Source organism: Paroedura picta, chromosome 8 (assembly GCF_049243985.1).
Source record: "Paroedura picta isolate Pp20150507F chromosome 8, Ppicta_v3.0, whole genome shotgun sequence".
Classification (NCBI taxonomy): Eukaryota; Metazoa; Chordata; class Lepidosauria; order Squamata; family Gekkonidae; genus Paroedura; species Paroedura picta.
In genome coordinates, this window is record NC_135376.1 from 80,634,458 (window position 1) to 80,655,703 (window position 21,246).

A 21,246-nucleotide genomic window follows, 5' to 3' on the forward strand; every position below is an offset into this window, starting at 1 on the left:
GATCATTATGTAGATGAAGGCTGGAGGGGATTTAGCATCTGGTAGGCCCAATGTTAACGCAAGCAGATGCAACATGCCAATAAACACTGAGCTCTATTACTGGTTTATTCAAACCAGTTTGTTGCAGTTTGTTGCAAGGACTCTGGCCCTGGACTCCAACGTGGTTCCCAGAGGGCATCATACTGTCCACCAACACCTTTCCTGATGCCTGCCAAGTGTTTCTAGAAAGAGGGAGTGGCCAGATGGGGCCTCTGCTTTGCTAAGTTCCTCATGGGCCACTGGAGATTTGATTGGCTGTGTAGATGTTTTAAAATATGTTGCTTTGGCAGCAGCTGCCACTATGGCACAAAGATCTTCTCTCTGTATTTGGCGGATTCAAATGGGTAGTCGTGTTGGTCTGAAGTAGCACAATAAAATCAGAGTCCAGTAGCACCTTTAAGAGCAACAAAGATTCATTCAGAGTTCATAGTCTGAGGAAGAGTGCTTGCACTCGAAAGCTCATGCCCTGAATGAATCTTTGTTAGTCTTAAAAGTGCTACTGGACTCTGATTTTATTGTGTACGGCTGAGTACAATAAACAACTGAATTAAATTCCAAAGATGTTTCTTTGTTTCTTCTTAGATTTTTTTGGGATAGAAGATTCTCAACATTCAAATACAAAATTTTGATCAAATAGACCTTCATCAGTATAGCCTTCTTATGATCATCTTTTTATACTGATAATTCAGTATAAAATTCAGTTTACTCACAAAAACTCTTTCCCTGCCACAAGCTTTGCTAGTCTAAGAACAAAGCACTGTATGGAATACAGAAGGAATCAGAATTTAGGTTAGAGGGTGTAATTATTTTACTACACAATGTTATATGGCTTCGATAAATCTTATGCTGCTATGGTTGCTTACCTCAACAGAAGTTAGTGAAAAGTCTTCATTAGCTTAACATTCGCAACCAGTCAAGTTTAATTAAGCACTTAGGCAGAAGTGGCTGCACTGAAAAGCATACACATACTAACAGAAGTGCTTTGTGACTACTCCGGCATTTGTTAAATGAAGAGAGTCATCATTGGTCTGACCTAAAATATCTAACAAAACACACACAGATGGTGAGGGGAAACTGATGCACTGATGGGCACACAAGGGGAAAGAAAGGCTGGCTCCTACAGCATCATGCAAGAAGGAAAGGGCGCATGCTATATTTGAGAAGTGTGCATTAGCAAACGCAACAAGATTTGACATTGGGGAGACAATAACCATACATGCATAACAAAAAGCTTATTTCTGTTGGCTAAACGAAGCACCTTCCTTTGGTTGCACATGAAATAATGATCAACTATAACACATTAAATGAGGGGAATTGCTGAGCCACAATTCTTCAGATGATTGTATCACAAGGTTTTAAGAAATAATTTCCTTATAAGATCAGTAAAATAAAGATGAGATACACAATATTGACAGTGGAAAAATTCTAACTACTCCCCCCCCAGATGGTCATATGATCCCAGCTGTACTATACCAGATGTTTTATGCTTCAGTTTAATTAAAAGAGATTAGCTTAAATAAAGTACTGCAACTTCAGGCTTATATGCTTAAATAGCTTCAACAAACACCCAAAATTTTTAGTTGCTTCTTGAGAATATTTTGGATTTTCCCTAGCATTTCCATGAGATTTTCCTGGGTTTTTACTTAGCATCATGTTGTATTTTAAAGCTACGGCTCTTCCTGTTGTGCCTTGTCAGGGCTATATGAATAGTTTCAGGTAGGAAGGGAGACAGACTTCTAATAAGCAGACTAGGATAGAAAAATTGCGTGGGGTTTTCCCCCCAGTTCCCTTTCCCTATCCATAAGTACACAGAAGACAGATTTTCGCTTTGCTTTCCTTAAGAACAGCAGATTCCTCTCTCAGTAAAACCTGCGCAAGATCAGTTGTATCAAATCAGCACTAGCTCGCCCTCTACTGCAGGAGTCCCCAACCGGCTTGAGTCTGTGGGCACTTTGGAATTCTGGCACAGAGGGGTTGACACAGCCACAAAATGGCTCCCATGGGAGGCAGAGCCAACCACAAAATTTCAGGGAGTTAGTTTGCGTGTGACCCTGGCTCCTCCTACTTTCTAAAAGTACTTGGTGGGCTCCATGGCACCCATGGGCATCACGCTGGAGACCCACTTTCTCAAAATTACATGACACATAAGACATGAACAGAAAACATCTTGAGCCCCTGAAACAACAATTTGGGGGGCTAAGTGTTTTACGCAAATGGGCTCCTGAGCTCAATTCACTACTGAATATACCTTGTTCTAGAATATATAGGTAATATATTTGGTAACCTATTGCATATTCCTTTGGGGTTAAAAAAATGAAGCATTAAGAGAGCTTAGCATGGTCAGAATGTGGGACTCCATGTGACCCTGGAACAAGCTTACAGCGTGCTTTCCTGAGACTATTTTGGCTCCTTCCCTGGAGCATATAGTCAGTCAACAATAAATCCTCGTGCCTAATTTAATGGTTGCTATCAGACTGGCTCCAGGAGGCAAATTAAAAAGTGACCAGGGTCCTGACAGCCTGCAGGCCAAAGGTTCTTCCATCTCTTTATTTATGACTGGAGGTAATCAAGGCCAGTCTCGTGTACATTCATCAGGAAGAATTAAGGGGCAATGCAGCAAACACAATTTGTGAAGAAACAAAGTGCAACAGCATTGTTTCTTAATAAATATTGCGACACAAAAATCAAGTAGGATTCATAATGATGAATATTGTCACTTATCATGAGAAAAAAATACGGCATTCCATCTGCTTACTTTCCACTCATATATATATTTATTAGTCATCTGAGTAAGAATGAAAATCCAAATGCTTGATTTAAGTTACAGGCTTCCAGAAAAGCTCATTAGCACTCATGAAACATATTGGAAATCTATCACACATTCCTTTTGGGGGAGAAATTGCAGTGTTAAGCGAACTGATATATTAGGAATATATATTATTAGCATGTTTGGAATTTAATTTAGTGGAGTATAACATGTAAGCCATATATTCTGCTGACTCCAAATGCAGGTAGGAGGCAAAACCAACAATTTAGCCTGTAAAACCCAGTTCATTGTAGCAGTAGGTTTTCCTCCTCCATACACTGAATTGCTTTTTATAATTCAAAGAACTACGAGAAAGAAAAATAACCGCTAGTAGCATTTTGCAAACACAAATGCCAGTGGAAGAGTTCATGAAAACCTATAATGCAGTGGTCCCCAACCTTTTTATCACCGGGGACCGGCCAACGCTTGACAATTTTACTGAGGCCAGGGGGGTAGTTTTTCGCCGCTGCCTGAGCCCCTGCTCCACTTGCTTTCCTGCCAGTGCGGGGGGAGCTGCCAGCAGCAGCTGCACAGTGCCATGCTGAGGGTGAGCCCCAGCCATGGAGACCGCTGGAGAGCACCAAAGGTAAGCCGGCAGAAGAGTGGCAGGACAGCCCCCGAGGCAGCAGCCAGGGAGGAGGACGAGGAGGAGCTGAGGCCCGGTACCGACTGATCCATGGACTGGTACCGGTCTCCGGCCCGAGGGTTGGGGACTGCTGCTACAATGGACAAGTTTTGCAGTAATTCTCCATCTGGAACAAGCTGTTATGCAAGTACAAGAAGGGAGAAAACCCTATAGATACATGTTTGCATGCACATGAAATATAACACATGTACACATAGATTTATATGAGCCCCTGGCACTTTAAGAAGTTGTGTTAAACCAGCACACGGTATATCAATTTGTTTTACCAAGATGGGTAGCCATGTTAGTCTGTCTGTAGCAGCAGAAAAGACCTAGACTCCAGTAGCACTTTAAAGACCAACAAAACGTTTGACAGGGTATGAGACTGAGACTAGCCGTTCTCTTACAAAGGAATTTCAAGAAAGAAGAGTTGGATTTTTTGTACCTCACTTTTTAATATCCAAAGGAGTCTCAAATTGGCTAACAATATCCTACCTTTCCTCTTCCCAGAAGCAAGTGAGGCAGAGAGAGTTCTGAGAGAACTGGGACTGGCCCAAAGTTACCCGGCTGAATGAAAAGGAGTGTGGAATCAAACCTGGTTCTTCAGATTAGAGACTGGCCAGGGTAATGCTGATCACCACTATATGGGACTGGGAGATTAGAGAGAGACTGCTGAATTGCAACTGATAATGAAGCTCAAGATAATGCAACTTCCTGGACTTAAGTGCGACAAAGGTTTCCTGTCACATTAACAATGCTGATTTCTCCACACCTGCTACTCCTCTGCATATCACATAATTTGGCATTGAAATTACTCCAGTTTCCAATATATAGGACTTCATCCCGTGACTAGGACAGAAGCCTGACTGATACGGATCAAGCACCGAGGTTTCTTCCTAGAATGCTAGGAGCTGGTCCATGGTGACCCTTTCAACTACCTTTCCCAGAAATGCAAGATGCGATACTGGGCGGTAGCTGACCTGGTCCCGTGGATCCAGCTATGCTCTTTTCAGTGGTATCTGGAGAAGTGAACAGTGATTCATGAAAGCTCATAAGCCACAAATTCTGTTGGTTTTCAAAGTCCTACTGGACTGTTTTACTTGTTTAATACATAATGGAAACTGTAGATTTAGATAAGAGTAACAAGTTTTCTCTGCCTGTCTCGCTCTCTCTCACATAAATATCTGAAAAATAGGAACCTAACCTCTTACTTCTAATTTTCTATAAGCAATTGGTTATTTATTTTAAAAGTTCTCCCCAAAGCTATGGCTAGAAAAAACTTTTATTATTTATTTATTTTGGCATTTATATATTCAGCATGGATTTGTCTCCAACAGGTCCTGCCAGACCAACCTAGTTTCATTTTTTGACCAAGTAACAGGTTTGCTGGATCGGGGAAATTCGGTTGATGTCATTTACTTGGATTTTAGTAAAGCTTTTGACAAGGTTCCCCATGATGTTCTGATGGATAAGCTGAAGGACTGCAATCTGGATTTTCAGATAGTTAGGTGGATAGGGAATTGGTTAGAGAACCGCACTCAAAGAGTTGTTGTCAATGGTGTTTCATCAGACTGGAGAGAGGTGAGTAGCGGGGTACCTCAGGGCTCGGTGCTCGGCCCGGTACTTTTTAACATATTTATTAATGATCTAGATGAGGGGGTGGAGGGACTACTCATCAAGTTTGCAGATGACACCAAATTGGGAGGACTGGCAAATACTCCGGAAGATAGAGACAGAGTTCAACGAGATCTGAACACAATGGAAAAATGGGCAAATGAGAACAAGATGCAATTTAATAAAGATAAGTGTAAAGTTCTGCATCTGGGTCAGAAAAATGAAAAGCATGCCTACTGGATGGGGGATACGCTTCTAGGTAGCACTGTGTGTGAACGAGACCTTGGGGTACTTGTGGATTGTAAACTAAACATGAGCAGGCAATGTGATGCAGCGGTAAAAAAGGCAAATGCCATTTTGGGCTGTATCAACAGAGGCATCACATCAAAATCACAAGATGTCATAGTCCCATTGTATACGGCACTGGTCAGACCACACCTGGAGTACTGTGTGCAGTTCTGGAGGCCTCACTTCAAGAAGGACGTCGATAAAATTGAAAAGGTACAGAGGAGAGCGACGAAGATGACCTGGGGCCAAGGGACCAAGCCCTATGAAGATAGGTTGAGGGACTTGGGAATGTTCAGCCTGGAGAAAAGGAGGTTGAGAGGGGACATGATAGCCCTCTTTAAGTACTTGAAAGGTTGTCACTTGGAGGAGGGCAGGATGCTGTTTCTGCTGGCTGCAGAGGAGAGGACACGCAGTAATGGGTTTAAACTTCAAGTACAACGATATAGGCTAGATATCAGGAAAAGGTTTTTCACAGTCAGAGTAGTTCAGCAGTGGAATAGGCTGCCTAAGGAGGTGGTGAGCTCCCCCTCACTGGCAGTCTTCAAGCAAAGGTTGGATACACACTTTTCTTGGATGCTTTAGGATGCTTAGGGCTAATCCTGCGTTGAGCAGGGGGTTGGACTGGATGGCCTGTATGGCCCCTTCCAACTCTATGATTCTATGATTCTATCGCTAGATACTGTAGTCTCGCTGTGGTTTACAGTGACTCAATAAAATATAATATCCAAAAAAACCCTTCAAAAAATACAATAACATTTAAAACATTCAGATGGCTATATAATCCCAATCACTCCCCCACCCACTGTTCAGCATAAGGTCAAAAGATCCCATTCAGCAGGAGCGAGGGCAGCTAACCTTCTCTAAGGGCTCCTCTGCTGGAAACACTGAGACACCCATCCTGGCCTCAACCATAAGCCTGGTGGAAGAGCTCCGTTTTACAGGCCCTGCGGAAAACTGACAACTCCGACAGGGCCTGCAGTTCCTCCGGGAACTTATTCCACCAGGCTGGGGCCAGGGCCGAAAAAGCCCTGGCTGAGGCCAGACGAATGTCTCAGGGGCCCGGGACAGCCAGTAAGTTCATACCTGCAGAGCAGAGGCCCTGCAGGAGCCATAGGCAGATAAGCGGTCCCGCAGATAGGTAGGGCCCAAGCTGTGTATAGCCTTAAAGGTTAAAAACAATATCTTAAACTTGATCTGAAAACAGACTGGTAACCAATGAAGATGATGCAACACCGGCTGGATGTCGGTCCTGCAAAATGTTCCAGTGAGGACCCTCACAGCTGCATTTTGTACCAGCTGTAATTTCTGCACAGAGCAAGTTACAGTAGTATAATCTGGAAGTGACCAGATTTTTATTACTGCTGAAAGGAAATCCCCACCCCTACCCCCATTCCATGGCTGCAACTGTCTTCTGAATTAAAGGTTGCATGGTCAAGAGACCCCCTTTTCTGTTTTCATTACTTACAGACTGCAAGTAATCGGATGTTAAACTATGTCACCCTTCATACACAACACCAAGCTGAAGCCACAGCATTTAGCACTAATATTTCCCTTCCCCCCCCCCCCTTTCTAGCTAGCTCTCCATTTCAAACTGCTGCACTCCTGAGCAAAAGGGACCTACTTCTACATGAAACATCTTGCTTTGGGATAGGAGCAGAAGATCAAAAAAAGTCAAAGCATCAGCTATTGTTGAAGCTGTCAGCTTGTGGCATCACGGGGATCAAACTGCATTTCACTCCAGCTGGCATGCTCAGGTTAATCGGCAATAATCTCCGTTCTGTCCCTACAGAAACTCCATCTCCATTCAATAGCTGGCATGCTCTGGAACCACACTCTCCCCAGCATCTGCTTTGGTAATTAACTGAATTCTTCAGAGCTCTGGCAATACTTAACCCTATAGCTGTCACCTAAGTTCAAGTGCATTCCTCTCTTAAATACAGATTTCAGCAGTTAACACAGTATTTCGGGGACTATGCACAGAGGTGAAGAGGACATGACAAAATCACTGGAGACAGTGCATGAGTATATACGAGTGCTCATAAGACACTGATAAGGAGGTCATTCCATGTTTTCTGTTCTAAATATTCAAAATAAGGAAATGGTTTTGAATACCACCTTGGCAGCATTTATGGTTCTTATTATTACCCCCAGACTACCCAACATTCATTTTAGTGTACTGCTCCCAGTTCAGTTCTCCTGTTTCCATGAATTTCACAATAGTCTATTGCTCCTACAACCCAGAAACTCTTATCACCCTCAACCACTAATGTATATCTATAATCTATTTCCCTAATGCTGCCTTTCCCCTACTCTTCCATGGTTTATAATTTTATAGAAATCATCTGCACTTTATGATAGTTCATACAAGAATCTTGCAGTTATGTACTTAAGTTTCAAATGTTTGACTGTGCTTTCATGAATTCGTAAAGAAAAGCAGTAGGAGAAGGAGAGTGGGGAGGTAACACTGCCCCCTATGCTTCCTTTTTTTAGTGTTAAAAGAGAATAATAAAGGATTTATGGAAAGATTCTAGTGTGAGGTTTGACAAATCCTGGGTTCCAAGTTGCCATGGTGCCTAGAAATTCCATGGCCGTGCCCAGTATTTTATACCAATGATTTTGTAGTAATGTCTCTCAACATTTGTTCATGTAAGTACAAAACTTATCATTTTGCAACATGTTTTGTTGTACATTAAAAAATGTGAATGAAGTTCTTATAAGTACTTGTTCATATATATAAACAGAACTGTATACCTTTCACTGGTGGTAGATGAAATTATTTCTTAACCGGTTGCTTTCAATACTGGTTCCAAGATTAAATTAAATGAAGCTTTTCAAAACAATTATCCTTAACACGCCCGCGGCGCCGCGGGGCACCGCGGACTAAATAATTTGGTAAGCCCTCAGGCGGAGGGCTTTGTCCGTGATGAGGAAGGGGCCGGATTGGCCCCTTCCTAATGACAGACCATCAGCCGGGCCAATCGGCAGGCGCAAAGCGCCTGCCGATTGGCCCGGCCGAGTCCTAACCTACTGAAGGAAGCAACTGCGAGCCGCACGGAGCGCGGCTCGCAGTTGCTTCCTTGAGAGTGGCCTGACGCGTCGAGAGGCGCGAAGCGCCTCCGACGAGTCAGGCCGCCAGCAAGGGAGCCCCCGGCAGCCACGCAGAGCGCAGCTGCCGGGGACTCCCTGCCCGGCGGGCTGAAGCGGCGAGAGGCACGAAGCGCCTCTCGCCGCTTCAGCCCGTGGCCAAAGGGAACCCCCGGCAGTCGCGCGGAGCACGGCTGCCGGCGGCTCCCTGCCCGGCGGGCTGAAGCGGCGAGAGGCGCAAAGCGCCTCTCGCCGCTTCAGCCCGCCCGCAAACGGATGGAGCCCCCGGCATTCGGGCAGGGAAGCCGCGGAGCGCGGCTGCCGGCGACTCCCTGCCCGGAGGGCTGAAGCGGCGAGAGGCGCAAAGCGCCTCTCGCCGCTTCAGCCCGCCCGCAAACGGATGGAGCCCCCGGCATTCGGGCAGGGAAGCCGCGGAGCGCGGCTGCTGGCGGCTCCCTGCCCGGCGGGCTGAAGCGGCGAGAGCCGCGAAGCGCCTCTCGCCGCTTCAGCCCGCCCTCAAATGAAACCCCCGGCAGCCGCGCTCCGCGGCTTCCCTGCCCGAATGCCGGGGGCTCCATCTTCTGCAGCGGGCTTGATTTCTAGTGAAATTATAATAATTTGGGAGAGGTTAGGTTAGGGTTAGAAACAAAGAGCTGGAAGGAGCCTCAAGTGTCATTTAATCCAATCCAATCCAATCCCCCTTTGGAAATTTACAGCTGTTTCCCCACTCCCTCAGTGACCCCTGCCCTATGCCCAGAGGAAAGCAAAAAATCTCCAGAACCCCTGGCCAATTGGACCTGGAGAAAAATTCCCTCCTGACCCCACAGTGGCATTCAGCATTATCCTGGGCAATAAGAAAAGGCCACAAGAGCTAAACACTGCCTCATCACTACTTCTTCCTCTCATGGTCTAAGTCCACAGAACTAGCTTTGTGTTGTAATAACAACAACCAGGGTTTGTTTGACATGTATTTATTTGTATGTTTGTATAATCCAACAATTTTGTCATAAACGTAATAAAATTACAAGAAGCTGAGAAGAGGTTAGTAACAGGTTTTGAAGAAGCAATAATTTTAAAATATGATCATTTTAACAGAAAACCATGGTAGTTGAATATGCCTGGCTCCTAGACTTTTGGCAAAGCAAAAGAAACAACAAAACATGCGGCCACACAATTTTTTGTTCCTTCTGCTTTGCTATATTGTTTTTATGTTCTCCTATAGTGCTTCTGTTCTCTTAGACTTTGGGGCCAGCTTCAAGAAACCCACAAAATGGTCAAGGCCTTTTCCAGCAATATAACCGGATTTGTTTCCTGATTTTATCCAGTGAAACTAATTACCCATTTGGATTTAATAGAAAGAATGTGCTCAGAGGCTCAATTGAGACACCAAGCCATATAGCCTGATCCAGTGACACCATTCTTTTAAATAAGGGAAGTCTGGTCCCCTCCCCCCCCCCCCAAGTTTCTGTGTCCAAATGCAAAAGGCAAGAAAACCATGGTTCAGAGTTGTTTTGATAATGTAGCTTCTGGAGGGAGTATAAAAGTCATGGACTGTTTATTCCAAGCATCACGCCATTCCATGGTTTTGCCAGCTGATTCTAGACACACTGTCTAATTCTAGTTCACTAGCCAATTGCAAACCCTGAATTAGCAATTCAAGAATCAGACAAACTTATTTAGCCATGATTTCACATGGCATTTTGAACCCAAGGGCCCATTTATCAATATTTATGTCTTCTGTTAATACCACATTGATTATGTTCGGTTAACTGCAAATTAGTAACAATAAATAATAAAGTCTAACAATAGTCACAAATAATAAATGTTATCACACTCCCTCCCCCAATTTCAATGGCAAAACACAGATAGCCACAACTGAATTGCCTTTTGCACTTTTCAGAATCAAACAAGGTTTTGTTACCTTATCACAGAAGTCAGTTAGGGCTGTGAAGTCCCATTTCTTGGCATAAGCAACATTATATCTGAGAACAGCCTCCTGCAAAGAAAAGAAGTCACAAAAACTTGAGCAAGGTGGTTTTTAAAGCAGCTGGTTTTTAAAGAAATGGCTCCCTCTGCTGACTCAGAGAAATTCAGCAAGGTATGTACTATTGGATGATGCTTCACCGTCGTAGGAAGAGGAAAAAGTCAGATTTCAAAACAGATGGGGTTTGAAGAGACCCTGTATTATTCAGCTGAGCTGAAGCTGAACTTCATAATTCATTCACCAATTGGGGAGGGAAGCAGCATTTTGCTAACAGTTATTTATTTTGTATATGTATATTCCGCCACTATTAAGCTTTGTCTTGTGGTGGGTTAGAAAAAGTAATGTTTTTTGGCAACCTCGCCTTCACTACCCAAAGGGGTCTCAAAGCAGATTACCATCGCCTACCCTTCTTCTCCCCACAACAGAAACCCTGGTGAGGTACGTTAAGCTGAGAGTGCTCAGCCCAAGGTGGCTGCAGGTGGAGGAGGAGTGGGGAATCCAACCCGGGTCTCCAGATTAGAGGTTCCTGCTCTTAACCATGAGACGAAGCTAGACATAACATTTTAATATCTCTCACACCACCCTTGTAAAATAGGCCAGGTGTTATTACCTCAGTATTTCAAATTGGAAGTTGAAGAGGAACTCCCAGTTTATCTAAGGCTACCCAGCTGGAAGAGATTTCAGTTGGGGAGATCTCAGCTCAGAGCTCACACTGCCAGTGATCTTGGGACGGAGCATGACCGCTCAGCCTTCCCCACTTTGTGCGGAGTGCAGCAGGAGGGCCTTCCCTGGCCTCCCAATGGGTAGGAGGACAGGGAGCATGCCAGAGGGGGTGGACAGCATTCAGACCCCTACAGCATACCTCCTGCCAGCACTGCATCCTCAAGGAATGTGCTGGGAGGAGGAGGAGAGGGAGGAGGAAGATGGGGATGAGGAAGCAGCTCTGATTGGCCCTCAGTGGGGGAGAGCTGTAATTCCACTCAGGGAATGTTCTCTTGGTGAGGGTCAATGAGAGGCACACATCATCAGAAGGACCCAACAGTTTTTATGTGGTATGGCAGTATACTGTGCTCATCTCTTTTTAAGATAGGAAGAAAGCCAGCAGATAAAAAGGAGAGCACACTTTATACCTGTTGCACAGACAAGACAGTTCCAACAGGAACCGTGCTTCTCACTGCCTCTTAAATTGCTCTCTTCCATATACCTAATGACAGTGCAAAAATGATTTTGCACAGTTAAGAGGGAAAATGCAGAATGACAAAAACTGTGGATTCAATGTACCATGACAAAAGTGACAGTATTTTAGCAAAAGGATAATCCTACGCATAGTTCTAACCCTTATTCATATTCAGATAACCAGGCAATGGCACTGAGTCTAGAAATAGGCTTTCAAAGTGAGGAATGCTTTGTTTTTAAAGCTGTCAAATTGCAATTTGCTGCAAAAAAAAAAAAGACCTTAATAATGCTGCTAAGCATTTTCTGGATGTGCTGATGAATAGGGGGCAGCTTCTGCTTCGCAGGGATACCATTATTTAATTATTACATAACCAGTGTACAGAGTTCTGTTTTTGTCATACATTTGATGCAATTGTTAACAGAAACCCTGAAAATGACTAGGCTGAGAGATGAATAGTGACTTAGATGGGAGATCCAACAACAGACCTTTTATCACGGCCTGTTTCCATAGCTCAGTGGGGTATTCTGAGCCTCAGTTTGGAAAGCAGAACCTCACATAAGTTGCAAAGGCCCTACCAGTCACTGTAGTCTAGAGCAGGGGTGGCCAAGAGGCTTGTGGTAATTGTAGTCCATAGACATCTGGAGAGCTTCATTGGCCACCCGTGGGCTAGACCATGCTGTAGGAGGCACAGAATGTAGAACACGTACAGTGCAAGTCAAAGACAGAGTCTAAGAAATGCAATGACTGCACAGGATGGGGAAATTGGCCCACTCAAGCTCTTAAGTGATTATTTATCCATATCACTGATATGTCACCTATTTCTCCAGTGGGTATCTCCTCCCTATTATCCTTACAACAATGCTGCAAGGGAGGTTAGGCAGAGACTGTGTGATTGGTCTGAGTGAGCCAGCAAGCTTGCATGGCAGAATGGGGATTTGAACCCAGGTTTCTCATTTCCTAGTTCCAGATTCTAATCAACCCACCAGGCTGGAAGTTTTCCAGAGGGGTAGTTCGTTTGGGCCAGGAGCAAATTTCCTAATGATTTATTATCACCAGGATGCTTTTAGCACAGCAAAATTGTTCTGCCTAACAAAAAAGTTAATAACATTAGTCCAAATAGTAGAAAAGTGAAAGGATTTCTTTATTCTCTAGGGACTCCCTAACTTTGCAGGGGGAAAAACACTTGGTTAAAAAACTGACAGCAAGCAAAGGTTGGATACACACTTTTCTTGGATACTTTAGGATGCTTAGGGCTGATCCTGTGTTGAGCAGGGGGTTGGACTAGATGGCTTGTATGACCCCTTCCAACTCTAAGATTCTATGATTCTAAGGTCACCTGTAGCCTAAATGCTTCAGAAGGAAGACATTTTAAGAACTGTAGAAGTCTTGGCAGTGATAAAAGAGCCAGAGGGAGGTTGAGAAGCAGGTAATTTGAAACCGTTGTTTACAGTGAGAACAATCTACAGCTAACCAATTATTTGTAAAAGAAGATTACAGACTGAAGACAAATTTCTAAGACCGAAGGAGAAAATATAACAACAAAAAAAGGTAGCAGTCAATCAGGAAGAACTTTAAAAATGTGTACTTGGAGCACAGAACCTACTGTTGCCTGAAGTCCCTTAGAATGTCATCCATTTTAATTTAGGCAATTTTGGGACATGTGTCAACAGCCAAATATTTCATTAATCATAAACAGCCGGGGATCATTAGCTGCCAGAACTTTGCAAAAGCTGTCATAGGATTTCTTCAAAAGTATTATTCACCAGTATCAACACTTCACTTTGTTTTGTATCTTGGGAGCCAATTTTAAAATCCCACTTGAACTTGGAACATATTCTTTTTGAAAATAGGGACCATTATACAGGGACAAGATTATACCCTAACAAAAGTCTGTACTAGTCTAATCAAGGTAGTTTCGTTTTGATTGATGAGGGAGGGGAGAGAATTTAATCAGCAATGTAGCAAAACCATTTTTTAACAAAGGCGGCTTTCAAAAGTCTCTGGATTCTTCATCTAAATAATTACCTTCAAATCACGGGAGCTGGTGAACTTCTTGAGCAAAGAAGTTTGGATAAGTTCCCATCGGCTGCCAGCAGTTCTGTCGCCATTCTTGAAAAAAAACAAGAAATAAAATGTTTATTAAGTGGATTCCATTAAGATTAGCTTGACTATTATAACCAAAAAGAGCACAACATTTAAGCATAATCACCAAGTATATTTTTAAATTATCATGCTACCATTAATGGAGATGGGAAAGAGAAAAAGACTATTTGCTTAGTTGCAGAGAATTTCTTTGCTTTAAAGACTTCTTGAGGGAGAGGAGATAACACACACTATTTTTCTTGAGAAATATTGTAAAATGGCACGAAAGCCACCCAATTCTCATACAATTTTTGTCTTCGTGCACTTTAGAAAAATGAGCCATCGAGATGTTTCATAACATCCTACAAAAGAATAACACCCATACCTTTCCACTTGGCAAAGCTGTATGACTTTATTATCTATCTTCCTCTACTTATTCATGGTATTTATATCATTTTGTTAAGCAGCGGGTGCAGGACTCAGAAGAGAAAGTACTTCTCACAATTTAGATACATAGAGTCAGTGCTGACAAGCTTTTTAAAATGAGGAGAGCAGACAAATTTACAGACTGATCTATTGGAAGGTATTCACTGTGATACCTGCATATAATTTACATGTCCATAGGCTTTAAAAAGATGCCAAGAACAAACAAGGGAAGACAAATCAGTTCCAAGATCTTCCCAGAGAAATCTGACTAGTTGCTATGATGAACAGAATGTCAGACTTCATTAAGTGACACCCAATCAGGAAAACATTCTGATGGGCCTTGCCATGATTTTGTCATTGTGTACTCAACTGCTCTGTACCCTTGGAATGTGGAGTTACACAGACAAAAAAGGAGATGCCCTGTTGTATGTAATAGTCCTTTTGTCCCAAAACCTATCACAGTCTTGTATGGCATACAGAGTTGTGCATTTGATATTTTTGGGGATAACCAGAAAGTCAAATTTAAAGGGCATTTAATGGGAGTGCAGTCCTTTTAAATGCCTTCTGGATAAACTCCCTGCTTGCAGAGGGCATTTAAGGGAACCGTGTTCCTTTTAAATGCTTTTTACCCTTTCCACTGAAACCAGTAGAGGATGATGGAATCTTCTTTGGGGACCACAGAATTGGAATATACTGAATCAGTCCTAATGTCTAGAAGCTGAGCTTATTTTCTTTAGTTGGTTGCGGTAATGTGCCACTAACTCTGAATTACAGTGACCCTCTGAATTAATGATATGCAAAAGTCCTATCATTAACAGCCTTGCTCAGATCTTGCAAACAGAGGGCTGTGGCTTCCTTGATTAAGTCAATTTCAAGTTAGGCTTTTCTCCTATTCAGCAATGGAGAACACAATTCCGCTTATTTACTTGGTTTATATTCTGCTTTCCTCCCTAATGGTGACCTGACGTGGCTGAGGCTGTTTTCCTTTCCTCTGTTTTATCCTCAGAACAGCCTTATGAGATACATTAGGCTGACAGTATTTGGCAAGCTTAAGTTCACCTAGCAATATTTCATGGGGGAGTGGAGAACTGAACCTAGATGGGATTAGATGATAAGTATGAAAAGCATGATAAAGTATATCAATGGCTACTAGCCATGGTGAATGAGGGTACTAATTCTTTGAAACCCAGAGCCAGGAGGCAACATCAGGGGAATATTTCAGCCTTTATGCTCTGTTGTTGGATTTTTCAGAGGAACTTGTTAGCCACTGTATGAGACAAGATGCTGGACTAGATGGACTAACTGGTCTGATCCAGCAGGACTCTTCTTATGTTCTTATAGTCTCCCAGATCCTAGTCGGAAACTCTAACCAATCCACCACACTAGTCCTCACACAGGCTTTATGGTAAGATAATCATTTACAAAGGCACCTAGAACAAGGATCCATACTCCTACTGAGTCTGTGAGCACTCCCAGAATTCTGAGAACTCTTAGAGAGGGCATTGCCACAAAATGGCTGCCTCAGGGGCTGGGGCCTATTCCCAAATACTGAGAGCTGCCCAGCTAAGCATCTTTCTACGAAAGGAGACAGCTGCTTTCTGGAATGGGTGCACCCTGCAGATCCCTCCAGAACTCTTTTTGAAGTATCTCCTGTTCTAATGAGGCAGTGGAAAGGCCAGACTGCCTCTGGAAGAAGACAGGCCCCAGAAAGCACATCAGTGAGTGATATGGAGGCCCATAGGTACCACATTGGAGACCACTGATGTGGAGCTCCTGTGAACATGGTGGATGGTCATAACCAGAAGGTCAGATTGTCTAAATGTTTAACATGGACAAACAGTTGGCTCACCTCGTCTTCTACGGGATACAAATTTTGTTCTGAACAAGGCATTTTGACGTGCTTATTATCCCACAAATCTTTATAATGTGTCGGAAAAGGCTTGGGCACTTCTCCTTCCTTCAGAAGATCTACCTGCAACAAAAGACAGGTAATAAGTGTTGTACTTGCTAAACCTTTCATAGAGACATTTTTTTTTTAATCAAGTTAATTCTGGCTTTAGATTTTTATTTCCAAATTCTATATCCTTCAATCCCCCCTCCCTCACAAACAAATACTAAGTAAAGATAATGTGTACAATGCCCCTGTCTGTAAGGATTTCAGTTGTTCACATTTGCCTATGAGTCAGCATATCTGATTTAAGCAGAAAGGTGACTCGGTTGTTAAAAATATATGTGAATACTTTCTAGACTTGAAAGTGCACACCAGAAGTCCCCAGTGTGGTGTTCGCTGAGTGTTAGTGGGCAGACACAGGTAGGGCTTTTGCCCAGCAAGGCTTTAGATCAGGGGTGACAGGGGCTCATAGGAATTGTAGTCCATGGACAACTGGAGGGCTGCAGTTTGATTACCCCTGCTTTAGATTGATTATTGGAGATTCTATTGGCTGTGCTTTTCCAACAGCGGCACCACAGTACAAAGAGCTGCATTGTGTACTGAAGTGAAACTATGGCAATCATTTTGTGGCCAGCTCTGCCTCCAGGGGCAGTCATTTTGTTGCTGTGCCCACCATGCCATATCAGAATTCCCAAATGAATACGTCTTTTTCAGAATTCCAAGCCCAAACGAAATTTTTTCCCCCATACAAACACACAAGAAAGGATGTGTGCATGAAGAAACACACACTCAACAGGATCAGGGGCTACTGGTGGTACTTGTTTTTTAAAATGTGAATGCTGGTAAGAAAACAAAGAAAGGAGAAGGGGGGAAATAAACTCAACTGGAAATGTAGTGAGAATGCCTCAAAGGTTGAGTTACAGCAGATAAACTTTATATCAAAAGGAACATATTATATAGTGTACACAATAAGGTAGTAAAAGCACAGGGCCTGAAAATTAGGCTGCATTAAAAGTCATTGAGAATTGATTTTACATAAACTATTATATAGCTCTCATACAAAGTTGATGGTAAATACCAAATGACCAACACCATACACGCTGGCCTCTTAGGCCTTCTTCAGAGGTCAATAATACTTAATATAGTTTTTAGAAATGCATCTGGAAAATAAGCAATACACATTAACCCTGACCAGGTGATGCTATTTCATATATTGTGAGGTTTGATGTTAGCTTATGAAGCAAACCATGGGTATTGTCACTTGGGAACCTATGATCACACATATTTTGCCAACTGGTACTATAACATGGTGCAGAAATTCATGTGCATGTTATCAACTAGCAATAACATACAGTCACTAATATTTAAGCTCTATGTTTTTTATTACATTATTCTATATACTATACAGTTTGGTTGTAGTGGTTAGGAGCATGGACTTCTAATCTGGCAAGCTGGGCTTGATTCCCTGCTCCTCCCCCATATACAGTTAGCTGGGTGACCTTGGGTCAGCCACGGCACTGATAAAGCTGTTTTGACCAAGCAGGGGAAAGCATTCAGCATCTTTCTTTCTCCCCCCACCCTCATTTATTTGCTCATAAACCACCCCATCCCTTAAAATGATTTTCTTTGGTGGTGGATGATGCCACTAAGTTGCAGCTGACTTATGGTGAGACCACTGGGTTTTCAAGGCAAAGTAAATAAAACAGCACCAGACGTTTTAAGATATGCATTTGCACACAATACCCAGTTACTCCCAGGACAATTCTTCTGAAATCCAGGGCCTGCTTATCATACACAATCTATTTCCAAGTAGTGGTGATTGGAAATACAAAAAGAGCTGAGACTTCAGGGTTAATCTTTTTAAAAAATCAGTATCAATTTACAATAAAAGTCTGGTTCTCAAAACATTTTAAACAACTTAGATTTCATACTCTGATTGTCACAGTGTGATTGGCAGATGATCTCAAGTGAGGAAGACGAGCCCCGCACATTGGCATTCTTCTCATCTCTTCAATAGGTGTCCCAAACCATTTCTTATTAGTTGGAAGTGGAGGAGGGGTATATCTAGGAATCTTCCTTCCCGGCCTATGAGGCTTGACGTCACATGGCTCATTCCTGCCAATCAAAATTAAAGTAAAATTAATGCCATAAGCACACTTTCCTGATCAGCTGGAGGAAGTTTCAGTGGCACATATATGCCATTTGGCTATTGATTAATATTCCCAAAATAGCAATGCAATTCAACGTCACCTTAAAAAGTTACTAACACAAGCCATTTCCCCCTCTCAAAATTTTACAGTCTGAAACTGTTAAGACAAATCCCGTGAATACATTACTTTTAAAGCTGGTTATACTCTGCTTTTTAACATACCTCTTCTTTGAAGAAGAGAAAAAACAAGATCTGACCTGTGACATGCACATATTTACTTAATCCAGATTCACAAATATATGCACACTACTCAGCAACACATCATTTGATGTCACATGACACCCCAATTCCCTGTTGCACGTGTGAACTGCCATTCTCACCCGCTGATATAAAAACTCGGAAATGAATGTCTTCTATGAATGCATTTGATTTGGGATGGCTCTTGCACACAGCAAAGTCATCATTTTGCATGGTAATGGAACGGTGCCAAGGCCAGTTTATCCATGTAGCACATGCTACTAACCCCACACTTCCAGAGGCCCCATTCATAGATCAGGGCCATAACTTCTCTCGGCTCCCCTTCTCCCTCTTTGTTCACTCAAAGTAACACCCTTTTCCACTGTGGGGGGCCCCTCTGCCCCCAATCTGGCTGCTCCCACCACAACTGTACTCTACTTAGGGTCCCACAAATCCTTAAATTGGCTCTGGTGCTACATGCCCCACAAATCCTTAAACCACTCCTAAACAGTGTGCGCAAATTAAGAGAATACTGGATTCCTCTTAGTGCATATTTAGTCTTCCAAAATGTTGTCCAAAAAATAAACTCAAGTAGTACCTTAATGATTAATCTTCATGAGTACAGAAGCATGTTCTAAAGCAGTTGGGTCTTCTAACTTTGATGTCTCAAAGCTACTATGAACTCGATATAAATTCTGAATTAGGGGTGGTGGTGAAACGTACTGCTAAGTTGGAGCTGACTTACAGCAACCCCACAGGGTTTTCAAGACAAGAGACAAAGAGGGTTTGACACTGCCTGCCTCTATATAGCAACTCTGAACTTCCTTGGAGGTTTCCCATCCAAGTACTAACCAGAACTGAGCAAGTATTAACCAAGAACTAACTAGCTTCTCAGATCAGGCTAGTGTGGACCATCCAGGTCAGGGCACCTCCCAGAATAGGGCAGATCAGACATCTAGTAGTCTTGTGACTTTCATAGTAGGTAATTAACCTGTGGTGGGGAAAGAAACTGCGCAGTTGTCTATGGATATCACTGCATCCTGTCCTGGTTTGGCTGAAATATGCCAACAGGAAAACCACCCATTTCCCTATATCAATGATCTTGCTACTCAGTTTACAAAACAGCACACCTTCGTGCCACAATGAACAGGCCATTAATGTCCCTCCACAACCACAGATTATAAATTTGCTTAACTTCAAGAGACTATTGCAAAATACTAGGCGCAATGCCAATGGAATATAAATGGGGAGAGGAGTAAAAAGAGGGCAGGGGAAAAAATTACCTTTTTTCCTCTGTCTTGGGAATCCTCGCAAAGTGGGCAGTGATTTTAGTGTCCTTCCTCCCACAGTGTTTGGCACCTTTGCATTCTGATGATGCAACAGGCGAGACACCGTATGACTGCGAGCGTATTTCAGCCTCTTTGACCGGATTGTCCGTCCCTTCCAAATTAAGACAAAACCGAGCACCTTCACTCCTCCGGGATGCAAATGAAGGCTTCCTTACATCCAAGTCAGCATCTGCCCTTTGAAAACATGATGATTTATTTGGCACTTTTGATATGTCAATGTCCTCCTGGTCCTCGAGAAGTGGGCTCGTTTCTTCATCCGCCTCTGAGCCCTGGCAGCTGTTTTTGGAATTATCTACATCCATCGGTGATTCGGGTTCGCTCTCTCTTTCAAAAGGAGGAGAGTCACCCACGTGCCCTCGATCGCCATGTGGTGATCTGTGCAAATCAGACGAAGACACATCACAACCTGCATCTGAGAGTGGGCTCTCGGGAATCACATCCACCCCATCCGGCTCAGTGGTTACACAAGAAAGGTGGTCCAAGCCGCAGTTCTTAAATGGTTCTGGATTTCGCATCACTGCTTGCCTTTCCACGCTGCCATCTTTGGAGGGCTCTTTTTTATTGGCTACCTTTGCAGGGCTGCCCAATGAAAGCTTTCTATGAGTGCAGTTCTCCTGATTTTCATTGCATTCCCAATTAGCCTGACTACTGACTTGGTGTGTCTGATTAATGTTGGCATTCTTCAACTGGTCTCCAGTCTGGGCTCCTTTCATCAGTTCTGTATCTGGAAGCGGGTTGGGTGTTTCCTCTGATTCCCATTTATGCAGGTTGCCGGCCTGAATCAAGGCTGCAGACTTGATACTCAGTTCCGCGGTTAACCTTGAAGAACTCTGATGAAGAACATCCTCAACCTTTTTCGTATTATGTTCAAAAACGTTTTCTTTTTTTTCTGATGCCATTTTGGAGTCTGCTTCTGCGCTGCTGGTTTTGTTCTGCAAGCTGTGAAAGAAGAAAACAACAACTTCTGAAAATGAGTTTTTGGGCCACCAGTACTAGAACTAGAACAGATGTTCATCTCTTCCTGTAAATTACAGTATTTGCTGGCGTATAAGACTACTTTCCCCCCCTGAAAAACATGCCTCCAAGTGGTGGAGTCGTCCTATACGCCGGGTGCACTTCAGTTGGGATAGACATAGCTGCCCATAGTGGCCCATAGTACTGTAATGTAATGTAACAAACTCTATATTTTGAGTGGAAATGTTGGGGGTTCATCTTATATGCCCAGTCGTCTTATATGCCGGCAAATACGGTAATAATATTAAGATAATTTTAAAATTGTAACTGATTTGTAGCATCATTTTAATTAAAAATTGGAATAATAGATTTTACAAAAACAGCTTTCAAACCAACTATTACAAACAAATTTTCCACAGATTTTGCCTGAATGTGGTTAGTAACTCACAGCCAAACGGATCTCAAATCATCAAAATGTTGACTTTACTGAAGTGATCATGGCAAGCTTTGTCATGAAATAAATGTCATTTCTTTTATCCAC

At 42.9% G+C, this 21,246-nt stretch overlaps 1 protein-coding gene across 1 annotated transcript in view; it reads right to left on the reverse strand.

Moving 5' to 3' along the window:
- PARG (poly(ADP-ribose) glycohydrolase) overlaps nucleotides 1-21,246 on the reverse strand; it is a 91,655-nt gene that overhangs the window by 64,658 nt on the left and 5,751 nt on the right. Inside the window, exons 3-7 of the mRNA XM_077350570.1 lie at nucleotides 19,686-20,690; nucleotides 17,948-18,131; nucleotides 15,975-16,097; nucleotides 13,643-13,726; nucleotides 10,378-10,452 (exon numbers count right to left, since the gene is read on the reverse strand). Of these exons, the coding sequence (XP_077206685.1) occupies nucleotides 10,378-10,452; nucleotides 13,643-13,726; nucleotides 15,975-16,097; nucleotides 17,948-18,131; nucleotides 19,686-20,690 (1,471 nt within the window). The remainder of the gene's footprint in view (nucleotides 1-10,377; nucleotides 10,453-13,642; nucleotides 13,727-15,974; nucleotides 16,098-17,947; nucleotides 18,132-19,685; nucleotides 20,691-21,246) is intronic.